Genomic DNA, 26450 nt, shown 5'->3' on the forward strand with positions numbered 1-26450 from the left:
TCAGGATTTTATTTTGTTTCTTCTATGTTTGTGCAAATAATGAGAGATGTTTTATGACGCTGGCTGCAAGAACAGCCTCAAGAGGAATGGGAGGGTGACACTGTATTTTTTTCTGGTTTAGGTGAAATACTTGCTTTTCTTTAGGACTGTGTCTCCTGTGTGAGAAGATGATTGGCTGCGTAGGGCTGATTCAGAGGATCGAGAAGTACAACTGGCTTATTTGTTGCCTATTTTTCTTTCTATGCCTGTCAGTTTGCCAGGCTGCTTGCCTATGTCTCAGTCCCTTTGCTTGGCAAGGCTGTTCTGTGCAGCATCCTGTGCAGTTGGTTTTTCACCTTCCGTCATGTCTATCTCCTCATGCTCTTTCCTTTCTAACACTTCACAGACTGCTTCCAACTTTACACCTCTGCTTCTGTAGCTACTACTGAGGTTTCATGTGTGTGCAGCCAGAGTAACACCTGTCTAAAATTAATTTCTTTAACTGATTTAATTAAACCAGAGGAAGTTCTGGGGTGGGCATTCTTCCATCTCTGTGAGCAGATTTTCTTTACTTAAGCAGTTTCACCTTTGTGCATGCACAAAGGACTGGGTGCTAAATGCTGCAGCTTTCTTGTGTAGATGAATTACTCCTTGCTTTCTGCCCCCTTACACTGTCAGCAGCAGGTCCCATCTCTGCGTGCCTGTTTGCCTGCTTATCTGCCTGCTTTTTTGCAGTAATATCAAACTTCCATGACAGCAGCAGCAGGCTTTGGGTGTGAGATGGAGCTAGGGGCTCCCTCTTGCTTCACAGTCTCTTCTGTTTGCCAGAACAAGCCTGGTGCAGCCTGGAATTGGAATATCCCACTACTGCATCTCTTCCTTGCCTCCCCAACTCTAAAAACTGCAGGCAGAACCTGCTAATCTGTGTAAAATAGTGGGAAAATGGGGAAGTGTGGTGGATGCCCCTGGCAGTGGGTGTCCCCCCTTGTGCTGTGTGGAGGGGATGTGGAGGGGCTGCAGCTGTGCCAGCCCTGGGGGAGCCCTCTGCACAGAGGCTGTGTAAGTGGCCTGGGCACAGCAGGGAAATTCAGTGCCTCCAGCCACAGGCCAGAGCTGGACCCCTTCTCTCTTGTGGGCACAACTGGCTCTTCCCAAGACGTGACTTGCAGGGATAGTGCCTGGCCACTGAATGAAGGCACTTGCTTCCCTCCAAGGGCTGTCTGACTGGCTCTGGCCACAGACCAAGTGTCTCAGTGGTGTCCAATTCAGTGTGTCAAATGCAGAGCTCTGTCATTTAGGCAGAGCTTGGCCATGTCCTGGGATCCCGGGGAGGGTCCGTGGGGCTGCCAGCAACAGCAGGGGCTCAGGGCAGGGGCTGCTGGTCGCACACTGCCCTGTGGGAAGGGAGGGAAGGGGGCAGGGAACAGCTCTGTCTGCCTGTCAGATAAATCTTCAGCTGTTTACTTAAATACTCAGTGTTTCTTCATTTGTTTGTTTAAGAGTTTTCCTGCCAAAAAAGAGCAAAAGGAAGAAGGGAAGCTGCCTCTGGTGGCCACCCTTCCTCAGCTAGGATGGGCCTGGAGCACTTCACAGGCAAGAGCAGGACTGGGGCCAGGACACCCTGCCTTGCTCTGGGAAGATGAAGGGATGTGCTTCAGGATGGACCATGTTCCCATCTTCTGAGCAATGTCTGACCCTTGTGAGGGAAGATGTGTCTGAGGGACTCCAGTGAGCCCACTTGTTGCCCTAGGGCTGGCATGAAGAACTTGTCATCCCTTCCAGCACCTCCTGTACCTACAAATGCTCAGTGCCTTTTTTCCCCTCTTCACTCTCACCCATTTGGTAGGAATTGTTGCCTCCAGGGCTGAGTTTTGTCAGCTTTCAGGTACCGGTGGAATCTGTTCAAGACCGCAGAGACCCAAAAGGCGAGGGCTGGAGCCTGAGTGTTGGATTTCCATGTGACAGTGTCTGCCACAGAGGACTCAAAAGCATCTCCCCCATCTTTATGATACCCATAAAATATATTAGGTGTAGTAAATATCACACAAGCAGTTCCTTCCTTCATGTTAGCATGTGCTTTCACCAAAACCGGCCTCTTTCCTTGTCCCAGTATTCAGCAAACCTGTGTGTTTTGTGGTAGCTGTGCATATCTGGTGTACAGACACATCCACACATGCTCTCCTGTTTCCAAGTTTGGTCATACTAAGCAAAGTTCTGCCTTAATTTTTAAAGAAAGACAGAACTTACTTACTAGTGTACATGAAATTCCATAGACATTCCCAACAACCTGCATGCTTTTTTTGTTCAGAATAGGTACAAGCTGCTCACTGACTTTCAGAGAAGTCTTTAAAGTTCATACTCCTCTTGAAGATGATGTGAGGTTTTATTGTCATGTTCGAAAGCTTTAGTCTTCTCTGCAGACCATGTGCAAATTGGGGGAAGAGAGAGATTTGGTTATAGCTCCTCTCCCCTTTCCCCAGAGCTGCTTCTTTAAAAGGACTTCCCATGGCCTTGAAAACAAGCACCTGCAGGTTTGTAAATGCTAAACTCCATTGCGACTCAAGCAGCTGATGCAGTCTGTGTGTAGTGTGCAGCAGGACTGTTGGTTCAGAACCTTTCTTCTTGGAAAGGGCTTGTGCAGAACTGTGAAAGAAATTTTACAGATCAAGAGAAGGTCTTAGCTTTAAACATGTGGTCCCCACCCTCTTGTTCACTTCTGTGTCATAATGCTTCTCTCTTGCTTTGTGTTATTATACCCAGTGAAAATATTTCTTCCATGAACTTTTTCAAGACATTTATTATCTATTAGCCAGTTGTTACCTGTTAGTGGCTGCTTTCTCTCTTAGGTGCCATACCTGAGCAACATGGACAGGACCAACAGCTGGCTTAGTCAGTTTTTTCTCCACTGATTAACAGACCTATTTCCCTGGCAAGTCTCCGTGTCTTTCTGAATGTCATGATACCTCAGGAACCCAGTGCTGCTGGTCCCTGCAAACTGTAAGTTATGCCCAGTACGTGTTGTGCATCATAACAGCTGCTTTTCCTCAGTACCAGTAAGCACCAGAATTCTGAATTTCCTTCTGTCAGGGTGTAGGATGTATTATGCTACTGGAGTAAATGTCCTCCTGAGACACACATGCTTTACTCATTCTATACTCAGATGAGCAAGCCATGATGAGGATTTTCTGCAGCTCTGCATCCCAACAGTGCAGCTCAGGGGTGACAACTGGCTGCTCTGCACCCACTGCTCTGAATTCTGGGCCTCACAACCCTGTAAGATGGTGCTTGAGTGAAAGGAGTTGGGGTTGGAGCTGGTAAGAGCTTGTAAGAAAGATTTCTGCAAATTAAATGAATGCCTACTGCAGTGTAAGAACTGTTCCTCAGAGGTCTGGGACACAAGGAGAGGTGTAACCCAAAGTACTATTTTCCTAGGAATCTCTAGGAATGCCCTTGCTGGACTGTCTGTGAGAAGCTCTGGGATGAACAGTGATGATTGTCTTTCTAAGCCACTGATGGCAATTACCTGTGATCAGCTTTCTGAGCTGCTGTGATGGCCAACACCATTAATCTGCGCTCATTATTTATGTCCTTGTTGGCCCTTCTGGCTCCAGCACAGACAGGTCTCCATGTCCTCAGGCCGGACCAGGCATGTTTGGTTAATGACACCTAAAAACCAGGATGATTGAAGGCAGCAGCAGAACCATCTGGTCTCCCATTCTGTGTCCTGGAATACCTTGGTTGCTGCTTGTTTATGTTTGAGGTGATTGAACTTTTGCTGCCTCCGTCAGTTTAAATTCTTGAATTGTTTGGAGAGGGGAAGGCAGCACTCCTCTGTTTTGAGTTTTGTGTTTGGGCTGGTGCCAAGGGATCTTCCCGCTGTGGATGCCTGCTGGCAGTGCTGCAGGAGACTTGGTACTGAGCTAAAAAGGGGATATCCAGTGTCTCATGAAACATGCAGTGTGGTTTTGTGGCTGTGTGTAACTTCTGTGAGTCCTGCACTCACAAAAAAGGCTATTATAGGGATACACTTGAGGTATCAAAGTACAATAGCAGCAGCAGCAACTGCCCAGTTTTTGTCTTGACATTAGAACAAGCGACCTTGCCTGGTGTCTGCTGCTTCCCAGGGCTCACCAAGTGCAGGGGTGGTGGATGCAGGGCTGTGGATGCAGAGATGTGGGTGCAGATGCTCTGGGTGCAGGGCTATGGATGCGAGACTGCACTGTCACCACCTGCAAGGGCTTGGAACGAATGCAATAGTGAGACTTTGATTTGTTCAACTTGCAGCTTCTCCCACAACTTAGTCATTCTTTTATGAAGTCCAGTCAGAGTTCCACTGAGAAAAAGCAAGTTTCAGCAAAAGCTTTCAAGCAATGAGTTGTGTTGTTTATGTCCCCTGTCCTCACCTGGAAACATGGCCATTTAAATATTCCATGTGCTGTGGGCAGAGCTCCAGTGAGAACAAACCTCTGGGCTCCAAGGTTGGATTAGGAGCATGTTCAGATAATGACATCTGAAAACAGGAGGGCTGGGACCTGCAGCAGAGAAACAAGGGGGCTTTGAAAGAGAGAGGAGTCTAATCCTCTCTGCTAATATGGAGGCAGCTGCTGCCAATGCATCAGGCTTGGCAGGGGCTGCTTTGCTGCTCCTGGGTTCTCTGATAATGGCAGAGAGGCACAAAGACCCAGCTGCTTCCATGTGGTTGGGGAAGAGCCACATGGGAAGGGTGTTCTCTGGGTAAAACAAGAACTTTTGACATTTCCTTGGCCCTGTACGCCCAGCAGCACTTCAGCAGGACAGGCACCGTGCAGTGCTCCATGCCAGTGCAGTGCTGAGCGGGAATGGGTCCACAGACATGCAAATCCCTGCTGTTGGTGAAGAACCAGTTGCACTTCCAGGGCTCTGCAGCCCAGCCACGAGGGCAGCTGGATCTGTGCTGCCTATGGGCAGCATTGTGGCCTTACTGGTGACAGGACAACTTTGGGCAGGGTGGAGGACGTGAGGGTCCCCCAGAGGCAGCTCTTGTGCACAGTAATGTCTGCGGACACCGGCACTGGGGCTGGGTGCAATGACCTGTCAGGGAGGGTGAGTGCTCAGGGACGTGTTGGTACTGACAGGTGCAGCAAGGGCAATCGCTTTAGAGCACATGAACTGCTGCAAACATGCACTTGTTCCTTCTGTTTTCCCCCGAAGTAACTTGCTTACTTCCTTGTAAAAAATGGCATCTACTGCCTGTCCCACTCTGCAGGAATGTTGGTGATGAAGCCTGTGCTAGACCCACCTCCAGTGTGGAAGTGCCCAGGTCTGGAATGAATCCTGGGTAGGAGACAGTGGGGACTGGCTGTACTGAGTGTACAGCTTTTTAGCTCATGCTCTCATGATGTCTGTAAAGGGCCCTGATGGCAATTCAGATAAAACCTCAGGGTTGCTGGGAAACCTTAACACCAGAGTCCATGCAAAGAGAATTCCATTCCTACTCCACTTCCCACTGGAGAACCGGTGCTGCAACAGTGACTGTTCAATGGGGCCGTGCTGGGGTTTCCAAACACCCCACCTGCTCCAAACTCTTACAAACATAAATCACCTCCTCAAGCAAGAAGACAACTTGATCACTTAAAACTTTGGGGTTTTTTTTCCAGTTTTTATTGAGTGAAAATGTCAAACCTTGCATCAGTCATGCAAAAAAAAAAAAAATCAAATAAATAAAACACATATATTAAATTTCTAATAGCACTAAATTCAAGTGGAAAAATATTCAGTTCTTAATAACGCAGGTGCTGAAGAGACCAGATTCAAGTAAATCAGAGCACACCATCCTGTTTAGGGTGTTTTTTTTCACTTTCTGCATTTTTGTCTCAAAACCTATATATATATCTATATATCTATATATATGTATATACATATAGATATATACACACACACATATATATGTGCATACATATTATTTTTATATTTATATATATACACATACATATTTATAAAACATTAAAAAGAGCATTGGTGGTTCAAGCATTTATTTCCCCCCCTCCCCCATGGAAAGAAAAAAAAACAACAACAAAACAAAATAAAATTACACATTTAAAATTCAAAATGAGCTAGCAATGGCTTATAGTCCTAGTGTGCAATATGGATATTACAAAAGGCTAGAATCCTCCCTCATTGTCTTTTTTTTTTCCATTTTTTTGTTTTTTAAGGTTGTTTTTTTTTTTTGCTACATTGGAAAAAGTTTTTGAAATTTTTTTCTTTACAAAATTCCTTCCACGCAGACTTTAATCCAGTTGAGTTTGTGGCTAGAATGAACAATCTAGTCAATAGTTTTTATTTAATTTTTTTGCTCTTCAGCAGTGAATGGTAGCAGAATCAGGAGGGTCCCTCTCAAGGTTTATTTTGTTTGGTTTTTATCTTGTTTTGGACAAAATAGTTCCATTTCCTCTCTCCTCTTTCCCCTCCTTATAGAGCCAGTTGAATCTCCCTCTCTTTCTCTGGTCATTCTTTAGATAGTCCCATTGCTATGAGAGCTTGGAATGACAAACCACCTGCTCTGATGGGGTCATTGGGCTGTTGAGGCCCTTGTTCAGAAAAGCACTTAAGCTCGGGCTTAAACGTGGGCCCACTCAGTCATCTGCTTAAGGGTTTTGCTGAATTAAAGCCTGAACATGGCAGAATAAAAAAGTCGGGTTCAACTTTCTTTTGTTGTTGTTGCGAACAGAGACAGTGTAAGAGTTACAGAAACAGGACTGGGAGAAGGATGGGGTCAGGCTGGCCGGGTGGCCACTGTCCTGCAAGGGCACCTGACCCTCTGTGGGGGTCAGGCCCTGCTCAGGGGTCACCTTTAGCAGTAGCCTGTTGGGAAAGAACTTTCATTCCCTGTGCCAGCTCCTAGAGAAGAGGCGATAGAAGTTTGGGAGAAGGGCTGAGATGTTAGGGAGAAGTAGGGTGCCTTGGGGGAGAAAATGGTGTGCATAGATAAACATGGGCCCTTCTGGCACACTCAGCCACACAGGATGTGTGACACAGGGCCCCATCCAGGCGGACCCTGGCGCGGGTGCACCAGCCACTCCTGCCTCCGGCTGCTCCTGGGATGGTGCGTCCCGTCCAGCACTGGCAGAGCCACTGGACATCTCTTACCCCCTTCCTCCACACACTTCTGCTTTCCCCACTGTCGTGCAGTGACTCAGTCAGTGGAGTCTGGTGAGATAGGACAGGGGAGAGGTAAAACACTGTGTCACAGTGCAGGGTCCCAGCTGCCAAGAGCAGGGACATGACCTGTCTATCCTGCGGGGACATGAGTGGCCCAAGGAAGCCCTCTGGTCACCCCTGGCACCAGCTCCATGTGCCCAGGCAGGACATGCTCTCAGGAGGGCTTGGTCCTGCTCCCACAGTCACTGACAGAGATCCTGTTGATTTTGGCGGTACAAAATAATCACATCTGCTTTGCAAGATGTGGCTTGTGTTAATCTGAGGATTCCTCCTGGAGCCCATCACCATACTATCTAAGTAGCTGAACATGGGGAAAATGTACAAGTACAGAACCTGCAGCAAATGCTAGTAAGTAAAATCTTTTTGCCCCATCCCATTTTGAGAAATTCCAGGGCATCATTCCATCACTCTGCCCCAGGAACGTGAGCTTCATTCTGTTCAAGAATGGGGTTGTGCTAGGAAACACACAGCTGAGGGCAGGGGATATACCAAACAAAACAAAAACAAACAAACAAAAAAAACCCCCTATAAAAATAAAAGCCACACAAATAGCTGATAGAGGAAAAGAACTCCAAAGAATTAAATAAACTACAAACTAGTAATAATATTTCATATGTTTTCATTTGTTTCATCTCTACAAAATTCAAGTTAGAATTCGGAATCGTGCAGGTCCGGTCAGTGCTGGGAGTGTGAAGTCAGCCTCAAACCACAGCATTAAGGCTTCCCCCTCCCCTGCCACCCCTACAAACATACACTACATTGAAAGAGAGAGGAAAAAAAAAAAAAAAAAAAAAAAAAAAAAGAGAGAGAGGAAAAAAAAAGGAGAAAAAAAATTGCACACAATTAACCATATGTAAGGGCTATCCAGAAGGCAGGTGACACCTCCCCCTCCACCCACTGGCATTGGTGGTTTCTCTTTTGTTCTATATATAGTAATAACCTTTACAGGAAAAATACTGTACAACTTTTTTTTTTCCTTTCCTTTTGAAACATTAGCTGAACATTCAGTCCCCATATTTACACAGCTGAGCTGCTTGTTTATAAATCAGACCTGATCTGCACCAGTTCCTTAGGGAAATAACAAAAAAAAAAAAAAAGGAAGAAACCTAAACTTCTTGAGGCCTTTATCTGTTCCGGGTGACAATAAATCCTGGGGATCCCTTAGAGCTGAAGTGCTCAGGGAGCTGAGGAGGGGAGAGGGTGCCTGCATGGTATTGGAAAAAAAGATTTTTTTTTTTAAAAAAAAAGGACAAAGCTCAGACTATTCTGGTATACTTAAAACTGGCACCAAAATAACTATCAGAATTAATTCATACTAGTCCTTCTGGTGCCCTGGTGTGTGTAGACAAGCCCTCTCAGGCTCAAGCAAGGATTTGGGGTCAAACAGCTACTGTCTCACCTGCCAGAGTCCGGGACAGTGTCCTGTAGTGTGTGTTCCCAGATCAGGCCAGGAAAAGATAGCAGGGAAGAGCTTGGAACCAGGGGAAAGCCCAAGCTGCTGGAGGTGGCAGGTCTCAACACAGTCTGGTTGCATTTGCTTATGCAGTGCCCAAGCCCTCAGCCCTACTCATCAAAATATGTCAGGATGGCCCAGACCTGCAGCAATTCTTGGGTGGCACCTCCCCAGCGCTGGGGTCTCTGGGCTGTGGGGGTGCAGCAGGATCTGTAACTGCAAAACCCAGGACTAGGCAGTATAGGTCCAGGGGTGCTGCAGAACAGGGGTGTCCCCCTCCCCACCCCAGAGCTGAGCAGGACACCCCACCATGGGCTCAGAGCATGTCCTGCCTTCTCCTCCCTGGGCAGCAGTGCAAGATCTGTGTCCATCCATGCAGTCACAGACTGGCATGTCTGCAGTGCAGGGCTGGGGACCAGGGCTTGGGGACTGGGACCTGTCCAGGTCTGACTGCCTGGGGCAGAGCAGGGCACGTTCTCAAGGCTGCTTTAGTGACCAGGATGCTCCTGTGCAAGCTTGGTGCTCCCTGTGCTGCACCATGGGGCAGGGGCAGCTCAGAGCCTCCTGAGATGGGGATACTGAAGCACCACAAAAACGCCTCACCCTCAGCAGAGAGGAAGCACATACGGGTTGGGATGAGATGGAACTGGATGGCAGAGTAACCCCAGTCCTCCAGTGTGACAGACCCTTTAAACTGCCTGCTGTGTTCTTCCCAGGTTACTTCAGCTAAATCCCTACAGTCAGAACAGCAGGGATGAGGAGAGGTGTCCTACAGAGAAAGTGTAGACTGAGAAAGTTTTACAATATAAATAGCATTCAAAATTATTATCATTAACAGCAAAAAGGATCTGGAAGAACAGAGGAGTGTCCCATTCCCACCCCTGCTCATTCATTAATGCATCCTCATTTATGTGACAATAAATACCCACTCCCACCCTGGCTGTCTGATGCCATTCATTTAATGCTGGAGAAAGAAGGGGGAAGGGTGGAGAGAGAGAGCACACTCCTCACCCCCTCCTTCCCACTGGCAAAAGCTGAGCTACTTGTCTTTGTGACACCAATTCCTTTAATTTTATATATGTGTGTGTGTGTACATTATATAGAGACACACACACAAATATATATTTCTAAAATTCATTACCTCTTGTTCCCACCCACCCCCCTCCAAGAAGTGGAGATTATTATTATTATCGTACAACTGAAAACATGGAAAAATAAAACCCAGAAAGAAAATTGGGGGGATAGAGCCCCACCCATAACAAAGGGTCCCCAGATGGGCACAGGCCCCACGCACCATGCAGGGAGCAAGGAAAAGCAGCAGGTATCCTCAGGGTTCATGTCTGTATAAAGGGTATTTTTTGCTGCATCCTGCCCCCTTGTTCCGGGATCTGTAGAATGGAGTGATGCAGCACCAGTCCTGCTGCGAGTCGATCTCTTATGGGGCCTGGTGAAGAGCAGGGGTTTCCTTCCTTCCTCTCTCTCATTTGTGGCACCGAGTTTGTTTTTCATTTGCCATCCCCATCTTTGTTCTCGCCTCACATGGGGTTCTCTTAGTAATTCTGTGTAAGAGAAAAACCAAACCACTGCCGCTGTTGCCTCTAAGATTAAGGAGAAGCTGCTGGAGCAATGGTGGAGGCTGAGGCAGCAGGCGGAGCTGGAGCAGAAGCAGGAGTCGGGGCTGGAGTGAGGGCTGGCTCGCCCTGTGGCCTGGAAGCATCGCCATGGTCTGTGGAAGAAGCACCCTCCTCTGGTTCTCCATCTTCTTTAGTGGCCAGGCCTTCAGGGTCTGGCAGTGATTCTTCAGAATCTGTGTTCAGGTCTTCCTCCTCCTCATCCTCCTCCTCATCATCATCGTCATCCTCCTCTTCATCATCCTCCTCTTCTTCATTCATCTCCTCCTCATCATCCTCTTCATCCTCTTGGGAAGAGTCATCCTCATCCTCCACATCACCAGAGCCAGATGCCCCAGCGTTCCTCTCCTGTGGCGCGGCCCCGGCTCTGCTTGGGGAAGGGCCCTCGGTGACTTCTGCCTGCTTCTTGCTGAGGTCCAGTGAGTCATTGAGGCCCACACCAGCTGCATTCTGCAGGAAGAAGAGGGAGCTGTTGTTGTCAGTGCTGAGGTTGAGGGAACTGTCCAGGTTGATGGAAGAGTTCTGGATATCATACTCAAGAGTGGAGTGGGCAAGGCCCTCGGGGCCGGGAGAGATGGCAGGCAGCTCCCCTCGCTCCTGCTTCTCGTGTTTGCGCTTGTGCGAGTCCATCTGTGACATCCCCACCACTGTGTGTTTGCAGCCGGGGTAGGTGCAGTGGAAGTGGGAGCATTTGAGTTTGTACTTGCAGTCAGGCACCTCGCAGTCCACGCTCGAGCTGAACTGGCAGAAGCCGGCGGCGCTGATGACGTCCTGCTTGCCGTGGTGCTTGCGGTGGGCTGTCACCTTGGTGCTGTCAGTGCAGCGGAAGCCGCAGCGCAGACAGTGGAAGTGTGTGCTATTGCCAGAGAACTGACAGTCTGGGAAGTTACAACTCAGTGAAGACTTGAAGCGTTTGAAATCATCCAATACTAGGTTGTCAACACGGTCGTGGTGCTGGGCATGCTTATACATGTGCGTACGGCCACAGAACTTGTAGCCACAGTTCTCCCGTGTGCAGTGGTAGTGGGTAACCTTGAGAGAGAACTGGCAGCTGGAGTCCTTGCAGTCCTCGTAGAGGTCATAGCGCCGAAATCCCTCCAGCATCATCCCTTCATCCAGCATCTTGCGTGAGGACGCGGTCTTGCGGCGCTTGCCAAATGGGGACATGTCCTCAATAATCCAGAAACGCTTTTTGGCCCCCGAGGCAGTTGGCATAGTGATGGTGTTCCCTGAGGAGAGAAAGTGCAGAGCGGTGTTGCTGACAGCCAGGTCTCTCCATCTCCCAGCCATCCTGGGAAGCTCTGTATTTGCCAAGTCACAATGCTGCAACCGTTCCCACCCCGCAGCTCATCCCTCGAGCTCTAAGTGAGCCTGAACTCCAGGATCCTGGGTTAGCTGATGCCTGCTGGACATCACTTCCTCAATTTTCAGCATATCCTGCTTTGTCTCTGATTGCTGCTCTGGCAAACCTGATCTTGTCCAAATGTTAACTGTTGCTTCTCTGGTTTGCTACTTTCACAGTTTCTCTTGCTGCTTAACTAATCTCTAGTCCCGTTTTCCTCAAATCAGACTTTAACAGGGAGGAGCTGGCTTGTTCCAGTCCAAGGACTGAGGTGTGTTACTGTAGTTCACTGGGGTGGTAAAGAGTTGCAGTGTGCTAAAAGCTTGTATGTGTGCAGTTTTCCCCTGTCCAGGCTCTTGTAAATACAGTACAATTGCCAAGGACAGGCAGGAAGTGAAGGAAGATCCCATGCGTGATTAAAACTGCAACGGGGGGGTGTAATTTATAGAAACAGGATGGACTTTGGCCAGGAGACTGCAACATCCCTCACTGTAACGAGCCTACATATTACAATGAGTGCACTTAGAAAGACAGATGGACAGATGTTCAATGGGGCTAATTCTCATCATCACTAGCCAGTGGACTCTGAGAGAAAGTACCAGTTCTGCAGCATTCCCTTGGGTCTCAAAAATTACATGATGCCCCTAGTATAAATAAAGATCCCTCATCTATCTTCCACTCTGATTCACAGGGCCAGCATAACTGGCTAGTGCTCGTGTCCCCTAGGATCACACTGACATCAAGGACTCGACCTCAATGTATCTATTAACTTTTTTTCTTCTTTGCTTGCTGTTTCCAGAATCAACCCACAATCTCCAGTATCAACATGCAGCACAGACAAGGTTGGAGGCAAGAATTTCTTACCAGGTGCAGAACTGTGAGTGTAATTAGAAATTATAGCTTGCAACTAACACATACTTTTTTTTTTTTTTTGCCTCTCTTCCTGCTGAAACTGCCATCTTCTTAGAAGAGGCACGATTTGTGACATACAGTGCCTGGGGCCTGAGAACCCAGAGCAGTTTGCATCCTTGTCTGGGAGACTGAAGGGACAGTCATCTGTTTGAGTGGTGTAGAACTACTTCCTTTCTGGTGGGTGCATAGGTATTACAGGCGATGACCCTTCAGTGACAGCCCTTCAAGAGAAGGTGGTGACCACTGAAGGAAACCTCCCACACAAGCCAATGGAAGTGGTGGCAGGAACCTCCTCTCCCACATGGCTGGGCTGTACAGGTTGTGGGATAAGCAAAGAACGAAAGGTTTTTCTACACCATTTGTTAATGGCTCTTGTGCTCAGACTGTGAATCAGGATACCAGCTTAGGTCATCCATGGTGAGACCATCTGAGTGACATGGAGCTGGTGGAAACTGCACGCTAAGGCTGATTTAACCAGCTACCAGTGAAAGAATAACTTTGTCACTGGAGATTTGAAATTGGCAGGCTCTTAACTACAGAATCTGTGACCAATTTACTCTCTGCTCCCCCCTAAACATCTGGTATTGTAAAATCCAGTTCTCCACTCCCAGCCGACTCATGTAAGTGCAGTGGTGCCTGCACAAGTCACTGCTGTCCAGATTAACTCCTTTTAAAAAAATTACAGCCAAACCATCAAGTCCCTTAGCATTAATTAATTAATGCTCATATTGTCTGTCTTTGGACGGGAATATGGGATAATCCATTTTAGAGAAAAGACTCTGGATGGGAAATAAGTAGAATTTAAGTATCACCTGTTTAAAACTCTGTATCTACACAGCTTTTAAAATAGTTGGAACAGATGTGCTTAAAACTTTAGTTAAAAACCAATTCTGTTTTCTCATACAGGCAAAGTTTTGGAGTAAGGCATAATGAAGGGAGATGACACCTTGGTGCACTCTCCTCCTTTGCCAACGTTCAGTCCCTGCACCCCATGGAAGATTACAAGCCTCAGTGGATGTGATCCCCACCAAATCTCAATGGTAAGTGTTCTCCTTAAGCTTATTTCTTTAACCACTAATAATGTGAGCATTCACCAAGCTATACCAAAGTAAAACCAAAAGACACTTAGAAATATTTGATTAGAGGAAGCACAGCACAAGGTTAAGATGTTTCAGGCTGCATGCAATTCAGTTTAAAAAGAAGCAAAGATAGAGTTTCTTGTGAATTTTGTTAATTGGCACACACTCCTCTGGACAAGGCAAGGATCTTTCTCCTGCCAAGTCCCTTGAGAAAAACCTATGAACTGGAGTTGGAAACCCATGAAGTTGGTCCTCCAGCCATACTCCCAACCATTGACCTTGGATTTATGTTATTACTAAAACTGGCAGGAAGAATGACTGGGATATTTGTAGGCTGCCAGAAGCCTTATAAGTGTGAACTTTAAGCACAAAGATGTCCTTAATTAACTAGAAAAGAGCTAGGAGTTGGGAAAAGAAGCCAAAACTGAGGCACACCCTAAAAACCATTCCCAGATGGAATGAGAATCCCCAGCCTGAGACATCTCTGATCTTAGTTACACATGGGAATCATGACAGCTTAAAACTGAAATCTATCTGTATTTTCTGCAGCTGATTAGAGCAGATATAAATAACGAGTGTGAGAAACAGCTCGACCTGTCTGATGATGTCATCATGTGACACTGCCTGTACTTCATTCCTCATCCTGGGAAGGCACCCCTGAACTTTGTGGCTTCATATGAAGTTTGCAAGATCAATTGAAACACAGGACCTGGGTACCTCATCAGACATTCATCTGCTGAGATCTGTGCAGCACACTATGGCAGGCACTGGCTTGGGTGGCCTGGAAGATCTAACCAAGAAGTCCAAGTCCCATCAATGCCACATGAGCAAAAGTTTGCTCTGTGGCCACTCTGACATTATCAAGACACTGAAAATGCATTTTAACTGTGGATTTTGTTAGGTTTTTCTCATAGTTAGGAATTGGTGGCAATTGCTCTCAGGTATCCATCCAAATGTCTATGAATGATTTGCTGTGGTTTGGTTCCCCTTGGCTGTGGTTACTGTGTCAGCAGGGAAAAGGAGCAGGCATGGATGGGCCCTTGGGTAACATTAGATAAGACACAGAGTGATCTTTGCTGCTCTACCGACCCAAAGGTGCAGAGAAAAAAAAACGTGGGCAGGGTGAGTGGGGACGGAGCTGGGCACAGGACATGGAGAGAAAGCAAAGAAGTGTTACCTGCTGCATCCTGCACTAAGGGAACGTCACTTTTTACTGGAGTTGGAGTGGCAATGATGGGCGAAAACCCAGCGGTGCTGGCGGCAGGCATGACAATGCCTCTGCTGGCTCCCAGAGTGGCACTGAGCAAGGAGTATGAGAGACAAGATGGAGAGAAGAGATAGGGGAGGGTGGGAAGGGGAGACCTAAGCAGGGCTTGTGAGAAAGATGGAGGCAGAGATGGTGGTGGAGGTTGTGGTGCAGTGTGGGTTGCATCATCGGCAGCAGCAGTAGCAGTAGAAGGAACCAGGCAGCCTGGAGAATGTGGAGAGAAAAAAACCAGAAAAAAAGAAAAAAAAAAAGAAAAAAAGAAAAAAACCACAACAAAACGAAACAAAAAAAACCAAAAAACCAAAAACCAAAAAACAACAAAACAAGAAACAAAAGAACTGAAATGAGAATCCAGGAGCAGAAGCAATATGACGAAAATGGAAACTACATTCACAAATGTATGAAACAGAACTGCAACAGAGAAGAAACAGAAGGTGAGGAATTGACAGCACTAGGAAGAGGAGAGTTGTCTCTGCAGGAGGTAAGCTGGCTTTATGTATGGGGGAAGAGACACAGGCTTTCAGGCAGGACTTCCCAATTCATTTGGTCTTTCTGGTCCTTGTTCATCTATAGGGTTCCTGCCTGCTTCAATTAACAGCTGTAAGGGTGCTCTGGCACTTGGGGCGGGCGGAGCTGCTCCCTACCTGGAGAGCAGTGGGGGCATTTCCTAGCACTTGGGCCACTACTGACACAGAAGAGAGTGCCAGGACCCACTGCCCCACCAGAACCCTCTGCAGGTGCCCTGATGCCGTGGGGCCAGTGCCATGACCCAGCAGCGCTCCTACAACGTATGACTGTGCTGGTGATAGCCTTTATCTGGGGTGGGAAAGAAAACTAGGAAAATGTGTATGGAATTAAAGCAAACTGAGGCAGCCTATGCAGAATATCCCACTTAACACTGGGAAAGACAGCTGAGAGATCACTGATCATCACTATATGATGGCAGAATTCCTACCAGGTATCTGACTCCTGACAAGCTGACCCTGCAATGCAGGGCAGGGGGAGATGGCTCTGCATTATCCTGGCAAACAGGGCAGAAACTTACTTCCCTGAAGAGGAGATGAAGGGGGTCTCCTCTGTGCAACTGCACAAAGTGGAACAAGAATTTTTGGGTGAGGAAGGGAGCTCAGTGAGCTGCTTTCTGAAGATGTGATAGGTTTTATCCCCCGTGTATGTCATATCTGCTGTTGTACTTTACCAGTTCAGGAAAGTGCCTGACTTCGGATGCTGCTTGAGGAAATACAAAAAGGTACCAGAGGAAATGCCAAGTACAGAAGCCCACAGCTCTTTTTTTCTAACTTTTTTTTTTTTTAATCAGCTATTAAAACAGACCCAACTCCAAGACCCAGGATAAAAACCTCTCTTCATGGGAGGAAAAAGATATGCTGCTAGTTCCTGGATGCTCGAGGTGTCTATTTTGATGGACCTCTTCTCTCAGGTGCTGGAGAGAGCTGGGTTAGTGTGAGGCACTACTGAAGTTGGCACAGTGTGTATTTTAAGGTGCAACTGTCCCTTGGCTTCTTTTTATGAGTTATCTCCCAGGAGAGCAGGCAACTGATGATCCATTTCACACACACCCTTCTCCCTTACCTGCTGATGTACTTTCATTGCCCACTGGAGTGCTGGAGCAGCTGCGGTCCATATTGGAAGATTCAGAGGAGATACCCCCAGGGCTACAGCCAGTATAATCCATGTACTCTTCTGTTTCAGTGTCCATCATGCTTGGGGGTCCCTGAAAGGAAGCTGGGGTTCCTGATGAGGCTGGGCTGGGTGCCATGCTACCAACCTGGGGGAGATTTTCATTTCTTGGAGTGTGGCCAATAACCTGCAGCAGGAAAACAAGACAGGGACTTTTACACCAAAAGCAAGATACCAGGATCAAAACCATCTGTCTGCACATTTATCTCCCTCCACCACAGTTCATGAGGGATAGCTGACACATGCTTGTGAGCAGAACCCATGGCACTGGGGCCAGGAGCGTGAATCCTCCTGCACTAGGAGCTCAGAGCATTAAACCTGGCACATGCATCCTGGTATGTGAATTGTGCTGCACTCGGGAGCTGGGAGTGTTAATCTTGGCACCAGCATCCTGGTGTGTGGATTCTGATGCGTTCACAAAGAGGAGGTGTTAATGTTGGCATTTCCCCCTCACTGTGTAGGCCCTGCTGCAGTCAGACGCTGGAAACACGCCTGAGTCGTGTCAGTACTGAGACCCTGCAGGGCGAACACGGACTGACACCAGGGCCACACGTGTGGGTGGTGGTCACACATGCAGCTGCAGTGGCCTGGACAGGTCCATGGGTAGGTCAGACACACCATGAACTGCCTACAGAGCACTAAGGCATGGGAGAAACCGGAGGTTTTATTTCAATTCAGAAGGCACTGGGAGTCCAGCGATCTGGTCAGCTTTGCCACATGCTGTGAGCTGTGGTTTCACCCTCAGTTTGCTGTGCTGCTCCATGGGCTGAACACAGCAGTAGATCAGGACAAGTGCTGCATGCTCCCAGGATTGCTCAGGCCACTACTCCTATTTGTTATTGTTAAGTGGCACAGGATTGCCAGGGAAAGAAGGTGGAGGTCAAACATAGCATTTTCTGCCCAGTGTGCACTAGAATTCTTAGGGTTAGACTCAGCATATGACAAAGAGTAGTGAAGACAAATTTATTTGTTAAATCTTCCTAAGTTTGATTCTTGAACATAAACTTTTTATTTAAGACCAAAAGCTGCCACAACAGCAACACCAGTTCCTTGGCATCTGTGAACTCATTACATCCAACAGCACTAGACTTGAACAGTTCACTTATTGACTGTACTTAATAACTAACAGGGACCTTTCATTCCCATGTTGTGGAATGAAAGAGGGTTCTCATCTTCCTTCCACAGATGGTCCTTTTTGTTTTCCATAAACCAGATGATGTTCTTAGGGTCAGATCAGCCACAGGCATTTAAATAAAGACAGCTTGTTTCATCTATCAAGTCAATGGAAGCTAAAACAACTAAAGAGTAAAAATGAGTGAGAGGTAGCAGGGATGCTGTCCTTTGGAGCAGCAGCTCAGTGCTGCAGCTGAAACTCTTCCATTTCTTCAGGAAACAGACAAACCTAATCTACCAGTTGCTCTCCATGTTAGTAAAGCAGAAACTGCATCACTGCTACTTCCTGAGAGAGGAGAGGGAATGCCCCAACTAAATCCACATCAATAAGGGAAGAGAAATTTCAAGATTGGTATTTCTTCCATCCTAGGTGAAAGGAGCAAATAATTATTTATATGCAACAGGAAATGTTTGCTTTAACCAGCATGTTCAATTCTCCCATATCCTAAGCACATTAATTTTATTAAGCCAATTGTATATACTGAAAGAGCTGGGAGAGAGTGCAAGTTGTAAATACGAGTATTTTTGTGTTATTCTTCTCAATTTTTTTCTACATAATTTACAAGGAAAAGCTGTTTGCACTAAGCAATGCTTTGCAATCTATGCTTCATCATCTTTATTCATCTGGTGTAAGTTCAGCCAGGTAAAGCTACCTTGGGTGTATTCTCACCTCCCAGTAACATCTGCCAGAGCTTTGACATCCCTTAGAGTCTGTGTACAAGTGTCCTGGCACTGCAGCAGCCCTGCAACCAAAGGGGCCAGCACTGCAAGTGGATCTACAGCTTCAATAACAAGGAGTTACCTGAGTAGGAACACGATCAAAGTTCTTCCCCAGCATCCTTCTCATGTGCTTCCTGGCATGGGATGTCATTTGGTGCTTGAGCAGGAAGGAGAATTGGCAGCCCTCTCGGATGCAGTGGAAGTGGCTGTTCACCTGGTTGTATTTGCAACCTGCAGACACAAAAACCATTTTATGTCACACATGAAGGTACTGAGAGGGAATGGGACCAGGGGGAAGATGATCGGACAGGACAAGGCTGCTGTCCATGTGGATTTCTGATGAACTAAACATTATCAGTGGTCATGGGTTAATCAGGAACAGTCTTGAATGAAAAAAACCCAAACCCATGATCTACTGCCTGCTGAGCAACTGCAAGAGAGGATTACAGCATACAGGGATTTAAGACATGAGCCTGAGCCTAGTCCCATCTCTCTCTGTGCCATTATAAAGGAAGGAACATTGCCATTATATCTAGTAGTGCCTAATGCTCTTCAGTCTTAGCTAGTGCCTTTTCTTTTACAAAGAGAACAAAACCAGGACATTTAGCTGTATCACAGAAGTTACAATCAAAAATACATGCTCATAATTAGATTAGAAATGAAAAGTTCTTTTTCTTTCCCCTCTAAATGTGCTCCCAGAAAAGAAGTCTCATAGCAGCTCTAGCTCTGGACAGTGTGTGCACTCTGGTCAGACAGGAATGAGCCAGGAAGTGTTTCTTGCCACTCCAAAACTGTTGTGTAATAGGGGCAGCTACTGAACAACAAGCAATTCATATGGGTTCTGGCATACAGCACTTCACACGTTCTGCTCCTTGTGGCCACAGCATGTGCCAGGAGTGCATGTAACATTAACAGACAATCCCAAACAGCCACACTGTGCCACTGATAAACAATGGCTTGTCATAGTTCAAACACAGCTGCATCAATGATCAGGATCTGCTGTTTCCCATCCTCCCTTGGCCATCCCCTCAGATACAGAGGTAGAGACCTACAGGCTCACTTTTACTTACCTATCTACACCCATCCACCTTTACTTATATATGTTTCACCTCCCTCTCCCCAGTCATACACACTTATATAATTATACACACAGAAAAATACATTAAAAAAAAAAAAATCTATCGTGTGTGTTTGTTCAGAAACATTCACAGGCCTCAAAACAGGCCAGTGCTTTCTGCACCTGCTATCTATAGACACACAACATAAACCCCAGGGATGTACAGAGATGTAGAAATGAATCCACATGTTGGTATAACCATACACACCTACACCATCCCACCACACTGCCTCTATCTATGCAGCCAAATGCAGGGTGCTGGCTAAATGTGTGTCTGCTGTGCAGCAGGGCCAGCCTACTGGCAAATGTACACACTGCTGGATGCATGTACCTCATCCCTCCCAAAACCAAACAGCTCCTGACTCACCCAGCTCATGTGGAGCTGACAGCCAGCGTTTCATGTACAGGCCAAGAGTGTGTTTGTTTAGGTCCCATTTTCCCCAGCTTGCCCGCCCTCCCCATCCCTGTGCTCTGGGACTGGGAACAAACAGTGCTGCGGGACTGGAACACTATCACAAAGGGCAGGTGAGGGCTCGACTGTTGCCAGGGCATCCCTGGGGGCTGGTGTCACGTATCACTGGCTGCTTTGTCTAGCCCCTGCTATCACCTGAAACACCAAAAGGTGAGTAAATAACAGCAACTGCTGAATCTACTGCCACGTGTAAATAGGACCTAGGTAGGTACTGGCTGTGGTGTGTTGACACTCATTACCCTGGTTACTACAAACAAGCTTCCATGTGGGTACAAATTCTTTATGTATTCAAAGCTGAGAAGTTTTGCTCTGGCTACTGTGACTGTTTTCCTGCAGTGGGAGGGAACAGCACCCAGAGGAACTACTTTATGTTTTGTTGCCTTTCTTGTTTAGTGATTTAATTACCTCTTAAGCGTAACTTGCAGGTTCTAACTTATGGCATTCTTGGCCTGGACACAGGATGCACCACATGAGAAAGGGAACAAAACTCACCTAGTCTGCCACATTCTTCCCGCTTGGTAAAATACTTGAAGCCGTTGGCTGCCCTTCTCTCTGCCTTCTCATGTTTTTTCACATGCCAGGGCAGCTTGGTGGTGATGTTAGTCACGAAGTAGCAGCCAGGACGCAGACAGTGGTAATGCCCTCGCATCCGGAATTCACAGTGCTAGAAGGGAGCACACAGGCATGGTGCTTTAGGCAGGTCTAAACCAAATGCACTCTCACTTGCCTGCTACACATGGTGTCCCTTCTGAGGTGTCAAGAGAGGCCTGCACTGATACCCCAGATCCCATTTTATCTTCCACAACCTGCCATGCACCTTGTTCCCTCTCGAGTCTTTTTGCATTGCTGTTGTGTACTCTGTAATACACTACGCTGAAATATCCTAAACCTTACTCATGGCTTTTCCTGGATTCATCACAGATTTTTACTCTATTTCATTCATTCTGTGTCTCTCAGATCATTCTAGTTCCCTTGTCCACTTCACCCAAGTCAAAGAAACACAAAAGCATCACTATTTCCCATTTGATAGAAACCAAACGTTCTTCCAGACCAAGTAATTATGACTTTCATGGTTCTGTAGTAATGCCAAGAATGCCACACACAGCCTCACTTCCTGTCAGTCTCCTTGATCCTTCATCTCCTTCTCCCAGCTCCTGCCAGAACACTGCTCTGGAATGGCTCTTACCTGGTTTGGACAGAGACACTGCAGGGAGTAGTAAGCAAACTGGTCTCGCACATTCACCAGATTATTGTTGGGGTTGATGTGGTCCAGGCAGTGGGATTCTGCTTTGCCAGAGGTTTTGCACACATACTTGCAGTTTCCAAAGAGACAGTGGAAGTGGAATTTGTTGGCGTACTTGCAGTCTGTTGCCAAGCAGGGATCACTGGAATACATCCAAAACCCAATCATCACCTTCACTCATTGCACACATTTGTTTCTTTGCCAAAATTTAATTCAAGGGGAGCCCAGCTGAAGCCTCTGTTCCAAACGTGGCCCACAGATTTCCCATAGCCACCTTCCTCTTCAGGGAAATTGAAGCTGGCAACATTAGTGCAGTTCCACCCAGCTACTGCACTTTCTTGATTAGGATTATTAGAACACAGCAATGCACAGTGGGTTCTGTAGTCTTTGAGGACCACTTTTCCAATTTAAAGTTCAAAGGAAACACAACTCTTGGGTGTGGCCACTGCAGGATGCCAGGGCTTCCCCTGATCTGACAAAACCAGCACTGCCGGTCTCATCAGCTAAATGGGTTTGGTACCTTCCACCCCCCACTCAGTCCATGAATTTCTGGCCCAATAACCCTTCATTGTCAAAAACACTGCAAAGACACCTGTATTTCTGCACAGCTCTTGCAAGGGATAAAACACGGATCAGTGACACATGAGCAAGTTCATTTATCTTCTAAACTCATGCCCAAAAGTGCTCTTAGATGCACTCAAAAATCTTAAAGCATTTCCTAGACTTTACAGAAGTACCTTTTCTGTGAGGTCAAGCCCAGACTACTCTCTAGACAGGTTTGTCAGTGGGTGAACAGAAGTGTAGTACTGCAGCTCTGAGGAGAGGTACAGAGCAGACTGCAAGGCTGGGGAGGATAGAAGGAGGCAAACGGCAGCTAAAACTTACTTCTCCTGGAACTGGAGAAATCCAGGTTTGACCTGAGGCTTGGCATTCTCCAGGGAAGTCGTTGCCAAGGGTGAAGCTGCCAGGTTAGGCACTGATGCTGGGATCTGAGGCATCTGGGGTATGGTTGAAGCCAGCTGCTTCCAAGCAAGTAGTGTGGGCGCAGAGGGCACAGCAGCTGGATTTGGAGTGGGCACGTCAAGGGCAGGAGCACTGGCCATGGTGGCAGAAGGAGCAGATGGTGACGAAGGGGCCAGTGAAGCCTTATTCTCAGTAGCAGTTGAGAAGGGAGACTCAGAGTTGCTTTTCACAGTTCCACCCTCAGTTCGGAAGTGAAAACTGCAAAACATCATATTAATTCAGACATAAATTCTTGACCATTTCATGTAATTTGATTAAACATCAACAAGAATGTGGCAGAAGCCTGTAAACAAATTGGTGTTGATAAATCCTAAAAGGGGCTCTGGAGACTTTGAGTTAAGATTTAGGGCCCTCCTAACCCATCTATGAAGAGAAGGGAATTCATTAGGATGGGTGGAGACAGGTGCCAAACCATGTTAAAATCAGAGAAACGCAAGAATCGCTGCAGCCACTCAGATCAGCTGTGGGGCAGCTTCTCAGGGCTGTTGGGAGAAGCCAGTAATTTCCTGCAGTGAAACACAGGGAACCATCCAACAGGAGAGACCAACTGTGCTAACAGATCTATCTTAAAATTTGCAACATCTCCTTCCCTATTACCCCTTCAGACTCAGGCACGTGAATGGCCACTGAAGGCCTTACTCATTCTTTACTTGGATGTTCTATTGCCTTTAAAAGGAACTTGGGGTGGTCTTGAACCGTAGTGTGCATTGTAGAGCTCTCTCAAGCTTCCCAAGCCTCCTGCTCTCCTACTTACTTGGCGTGCTTAATGGCTCCATCCAGGGTGCTGAAGAGGGCTCCGCATTCCTCCACCACACAGTGGAAATGCACTTTATGGAGAAAGTCACACTGGGCATCACAGAAATCCTTGGTGCCAAACCTGGCCAAAACAGACAAGTAGACATCTTAGGGAAGGCCTCAGAAGTGGAGTTGGAACAGACATTTTTTTCTGTGTTTTTCAACTCTATTAGCATTCCCACAAACAAGAGGCATTCCAGGGAACCTAGATCCAGAATCCGCCCACCCCCTGCCCTGGACAGGAGGGTATCCCACAGATGGGAAAGATGAAGCATCACCTATGTGGCAACTACAGCCTGGACTGCAGAAATACTGCACAGCACCATCCCTGATATACAGAACAACAACCCTGACATGCAAACCCCAGAGCAAAACCCACCACATTATCCAAGATATGGCTTGTGTCATCTTGGAGCAAATGGCCAAGAGGACAAAACCAGCTCAGCGTGGTGTCACTGCTCACCCACTGCTGAGATTCTCTGGACTGAGTAAGTGCAGCACAAATACATGTGATTTCAGGAAACTCCAGAATCACAGGGAATCAAGAAAACAAGTAAGACTCACTGGCAGGAAGGATTTGAAACTTAACAAGGGAATCTTGCATAATTAAGGCTCAACAAACTACAGTTGCTCTGATGAGCAGGAAAGCAAGAAACAAACAGCAGCCTGTATGGTCCCAGGAGGGACCTCTCACCAATGGGAGGGTAAAGGAAAGAGGAAAAACTTGTACTGGAGAAGGAAGGTCTGTGGATATACAATATGTGCTGTCAGTTGTGGCTTACAGGGAGAAGAGGAAGGAAAGTAATTGTGTGGTAAGAGAAAAGAAACCAAGTTATTGTGAACTAAAGGGGCTGTTTTATCAGAGATGAGAAGTGTCGAACCTAGAAAGAAGGCCCCCCACAAAAAGAGAGGTGATGAATCAAAAATGGCTGCATAATAAAACTTGCTTGGGATGAAAAAAACTAAAGACAAAGCAGAGAATTTGGGATGAAGTGAAGACCTTCTAGAAGAGCAGATAAGGGGACTCATTCAAACAATATAAAAATGCACAAATCAGTCAGTCTGGGTGATGTATGTCCTGAAGTGCAATGGAAATTAACTCCCCAACTGATTACATTACCATTTGCTGGTTTTTAAGCCATAGAGAAGTGGGAGGTACTACATAACTGGAAAAAAAATAAAAATTAAACAGTCAAGGTACTGGTTCTTTCAGAGAAAAAAAAGACAAGTCATCTTCGGCAATTATCATACCTCTGGCCTTAACTTCTCCTTCCAGTAAAGTAATGGAACAAATATTAAGAGGGAGGAGAAAATCATTAAACATCTAGAGGATAAAGGAACCATGAGCAATAAACAGCATCAGGATTATAAAGAATAAATCTTGCCAGACAAATGTAATTGCTTGTTTTGATAGAATTACAAAATTAGTGGATGAAGGGATGCAATATATTTGGATTTTAGTAAAGCATTTGATTCAGTCTTGCATATGCTTGGAATTAATTCCAACTGGCCTGGATGTCATGCCACCTCACGGCTTGAAACTGGCTGAGGGACCATAAACGAAGGCTGATGACAACCAGCACCACACCGAGCTGGGAGGAGGAGGCAACAAGTGCTGAGAGGAGGACTTGGGTTAGTCTGAGTTTATTTAACATCTTCATTAGTAATCTAGGAGTAAACAGCGTGTTTATGAAATTCACAAAGATGCTAAACTGGGAGGAGGTGGAAATACCAGTGCAAGAGGAGAAAAAGAGCACAGAGAGGTCTGGCAAGACAAGGGAGAACGTTCAGAACAGGAGAATCATGTTTGGAAACACACAAGAAATACACCTGGGTGTGGGAGGTGTTTTATACATTGGGGACTCACCAAACAACATTAAAAGCAATTCTATGGTACTCTACATGACTCTGTATAGATACAAACAAATTGTGAGCTGCCTATTTGGGAGCAGGAAGCTTGTTCTGTCATGGGGGGCAATTCTGCACCATCCAGGGAACAACAAGAAAGCAACAGGACCCGTAGGCAGAAGGGACTAATCCAGAGTCAGCTTAAAGGAAGTAAGTAAGCCTGGTGAAATGGAATGCTGAAAGTCTGTGACTGTCTGAAGGGGCTGAACTCCAGCTGCAGAGAGGAATGATCTGCTGTGGTTCAAGGGGATATACACAGAGCTGCAACAAAGCTACAAAAAGGGAAATTCAGGCAGCATACCATGGAAAAAGTTGTGACATTGAAACTTACTAGGTGGTGGAATAATGCTCCCAGAAACAAGAAAATAGCCACACTGCCTGGCAGAATTACAACCAGACTGGACAAAATGCAAATAGACTTCAGGAAAGGATCTCACACCAGCCAGGGGCTGAGGGACTAGAAGATTTTCTAGTTTTCTCCATTAAAGCCTGTGATTTATAAAGTGTCCGCTGGCATTTGGAGGTGACTCTCTGTGTCAGAGCACAAACCTGTGTGTCTGCCTGGGTATATCTGTGTGTGCTCAAAGCACGTGTCTGTCTGGGCATGTATGTGCATGTGTCTGTACGTGGGTGAGCTTTTTATCTGGTCCATTTTCTTTTTGAGTCTCCTTTCCTACAACAAAAGCAGCAGAAATCATCCCAGCTCCCATACCCCTTTACTTGTTCCCATGCCTCTACATCCCCAAAACTTGTTTTGTTTCAGCAGCCTGCTCAGAGGAAATGCCACAGGAAGCATGTAAGGCTCCAATGACCTGCGTGTAGTAACTGGCCATGGTCTCACACAGGTCCAGTGCTAAGAGCACAACTGCACTGGGTCCCCTGGACTCGCAGCTGTCCAGGATAACAGAACTACATGAAGATCTGTGCTTGTATTTGGTTCTCAAGATCCCTTTGCAAAATAATTCTATGTGGGCAGGTATTTCTTACCAGACATTAACACCTGGTGCAGGTAGCTACAGCCAAGGGCTAAGTGTGCTCCAGGTGATCGGTGTCTGACAGAATTAGGCCTTTACATTCAACAAAACTCTGTGTTGAGGGTGAACAGCGAGTCAGACACTTTGCAAAGGAAGCACTTTTCCCTTTATTCCGAGTTCCATGCCCTCCTTACCGGCGCAGGTACATCTTCCATGGCTCAGAGAGCTTCTCTTGGACAAGTGCCTTCACTGCCTTGCCCAAGTACTGGGTTGGCTCCCCAGCCCCAGCCTGGCTGCCTTCGCCTTCAGTCTTAATGTTCAGCAGGTTGCCAAGGCTGGCACTGGTCTTGGACATCTGGAACAAGAACATAGACACTGCATCAAGCCCAGCACACAGACACCGACACCCTCAGGACTGTCCCACAGAGACAAGTGTCTTCAAAGATTAAAAGACAAGACAAAAAGTC

At 46.7% G+C, this 26450-nt stretch overlaps 1 protein-coding gene and 1 long non-coding RNA gene across 10 annotated transcripts in view; one reads left to right on the forward strand and one right to left on the reverse strand.

Moving 5' to 3' along the window:
* The first annotated feature begins 726 nt into the window (after positions 1 to 726).
* Positions 727 to 14775, forward strand: LOC121666556. 2 transcript variants are annotated; one of them, XR_006016688.1, is made up of 4 exons: positions 727 to 2976; positions 12402 to 12479; positions 13421 to 13554; positions 14143 to 14775. It is a non-coding gene; the product is annotated as an uncharacterized LOC121666556 (long non-coding RNA). The 2 variants fall into 2 exon arrangements; XR_006016687.1 differs by lacking the exon at positions 727 to 2976 and having other exon boundaries at positions 11472 to 12479.
* CASZ1 (castor zinc finger 1) overlaps positions 5586 to 26450 on the reverse strand; it is a 164756-nt gene continuing 143891 nt past the window's right edge. For 7 of the 8 annotated variants that reach the window (XM_042032196.1, XM_042032200.1, XM_042032198.1 and 4 more), the window contains 9 exons: positions 26178 to 26338; positions 23061 to 23183; positions 22169 to 22504; positions 21227 to 21425; positions 20533 to 20704; positions 18534 to 18682; positions 16451 to 16685; positions 14771 to 15064; positions 5586 to 11489 (listed from right to left, as the gene is read on the reverse strand). In XM_042032196.1, the coding sequence (XP_041888130.1) occupies positions 10234 to 11489; positions 14771 to 15064; positions 16451 to 16685; positions 18534 to 18682; positions 20533 to 20704; positions 21227 to 21425; positions 22169 to 22504; positions 23061 to 23183; positions 26178 to 26338 (2925 nt within the window). In that variant the 3' untranslated portion in view covers positions 5586 to 10233. The remainder of the gene's footprint in view (positions 11490 to 14770; positions 15065 to 16450; positions 16686 to 18533; positions 18683 to 20532; positions 20705 to 21226; positions 21426 to 22168; positions 22505 to 23060; positions 23184 to 26177; positions 26339 to 26450) is intronic. The other variant, XM_042032202.1, reaches the window with a different exon arrangement.

This window comes from Corvus kubaryi, unplaced genomic scaffold (assembly GCF_017639235.1).
Source record: "Corvus kubaryi isolate FWS band 111438036 unplaced genomic scaffold, C.kubaryi_AGA036_p1.0 37352, whole genome shotgun sequence".
Lineage (NCBI taxonomy): Eukaryota > Metazoa > Chordata > Aves > Passeriformes > Corvidae > Corvus > Corvus kubaryi.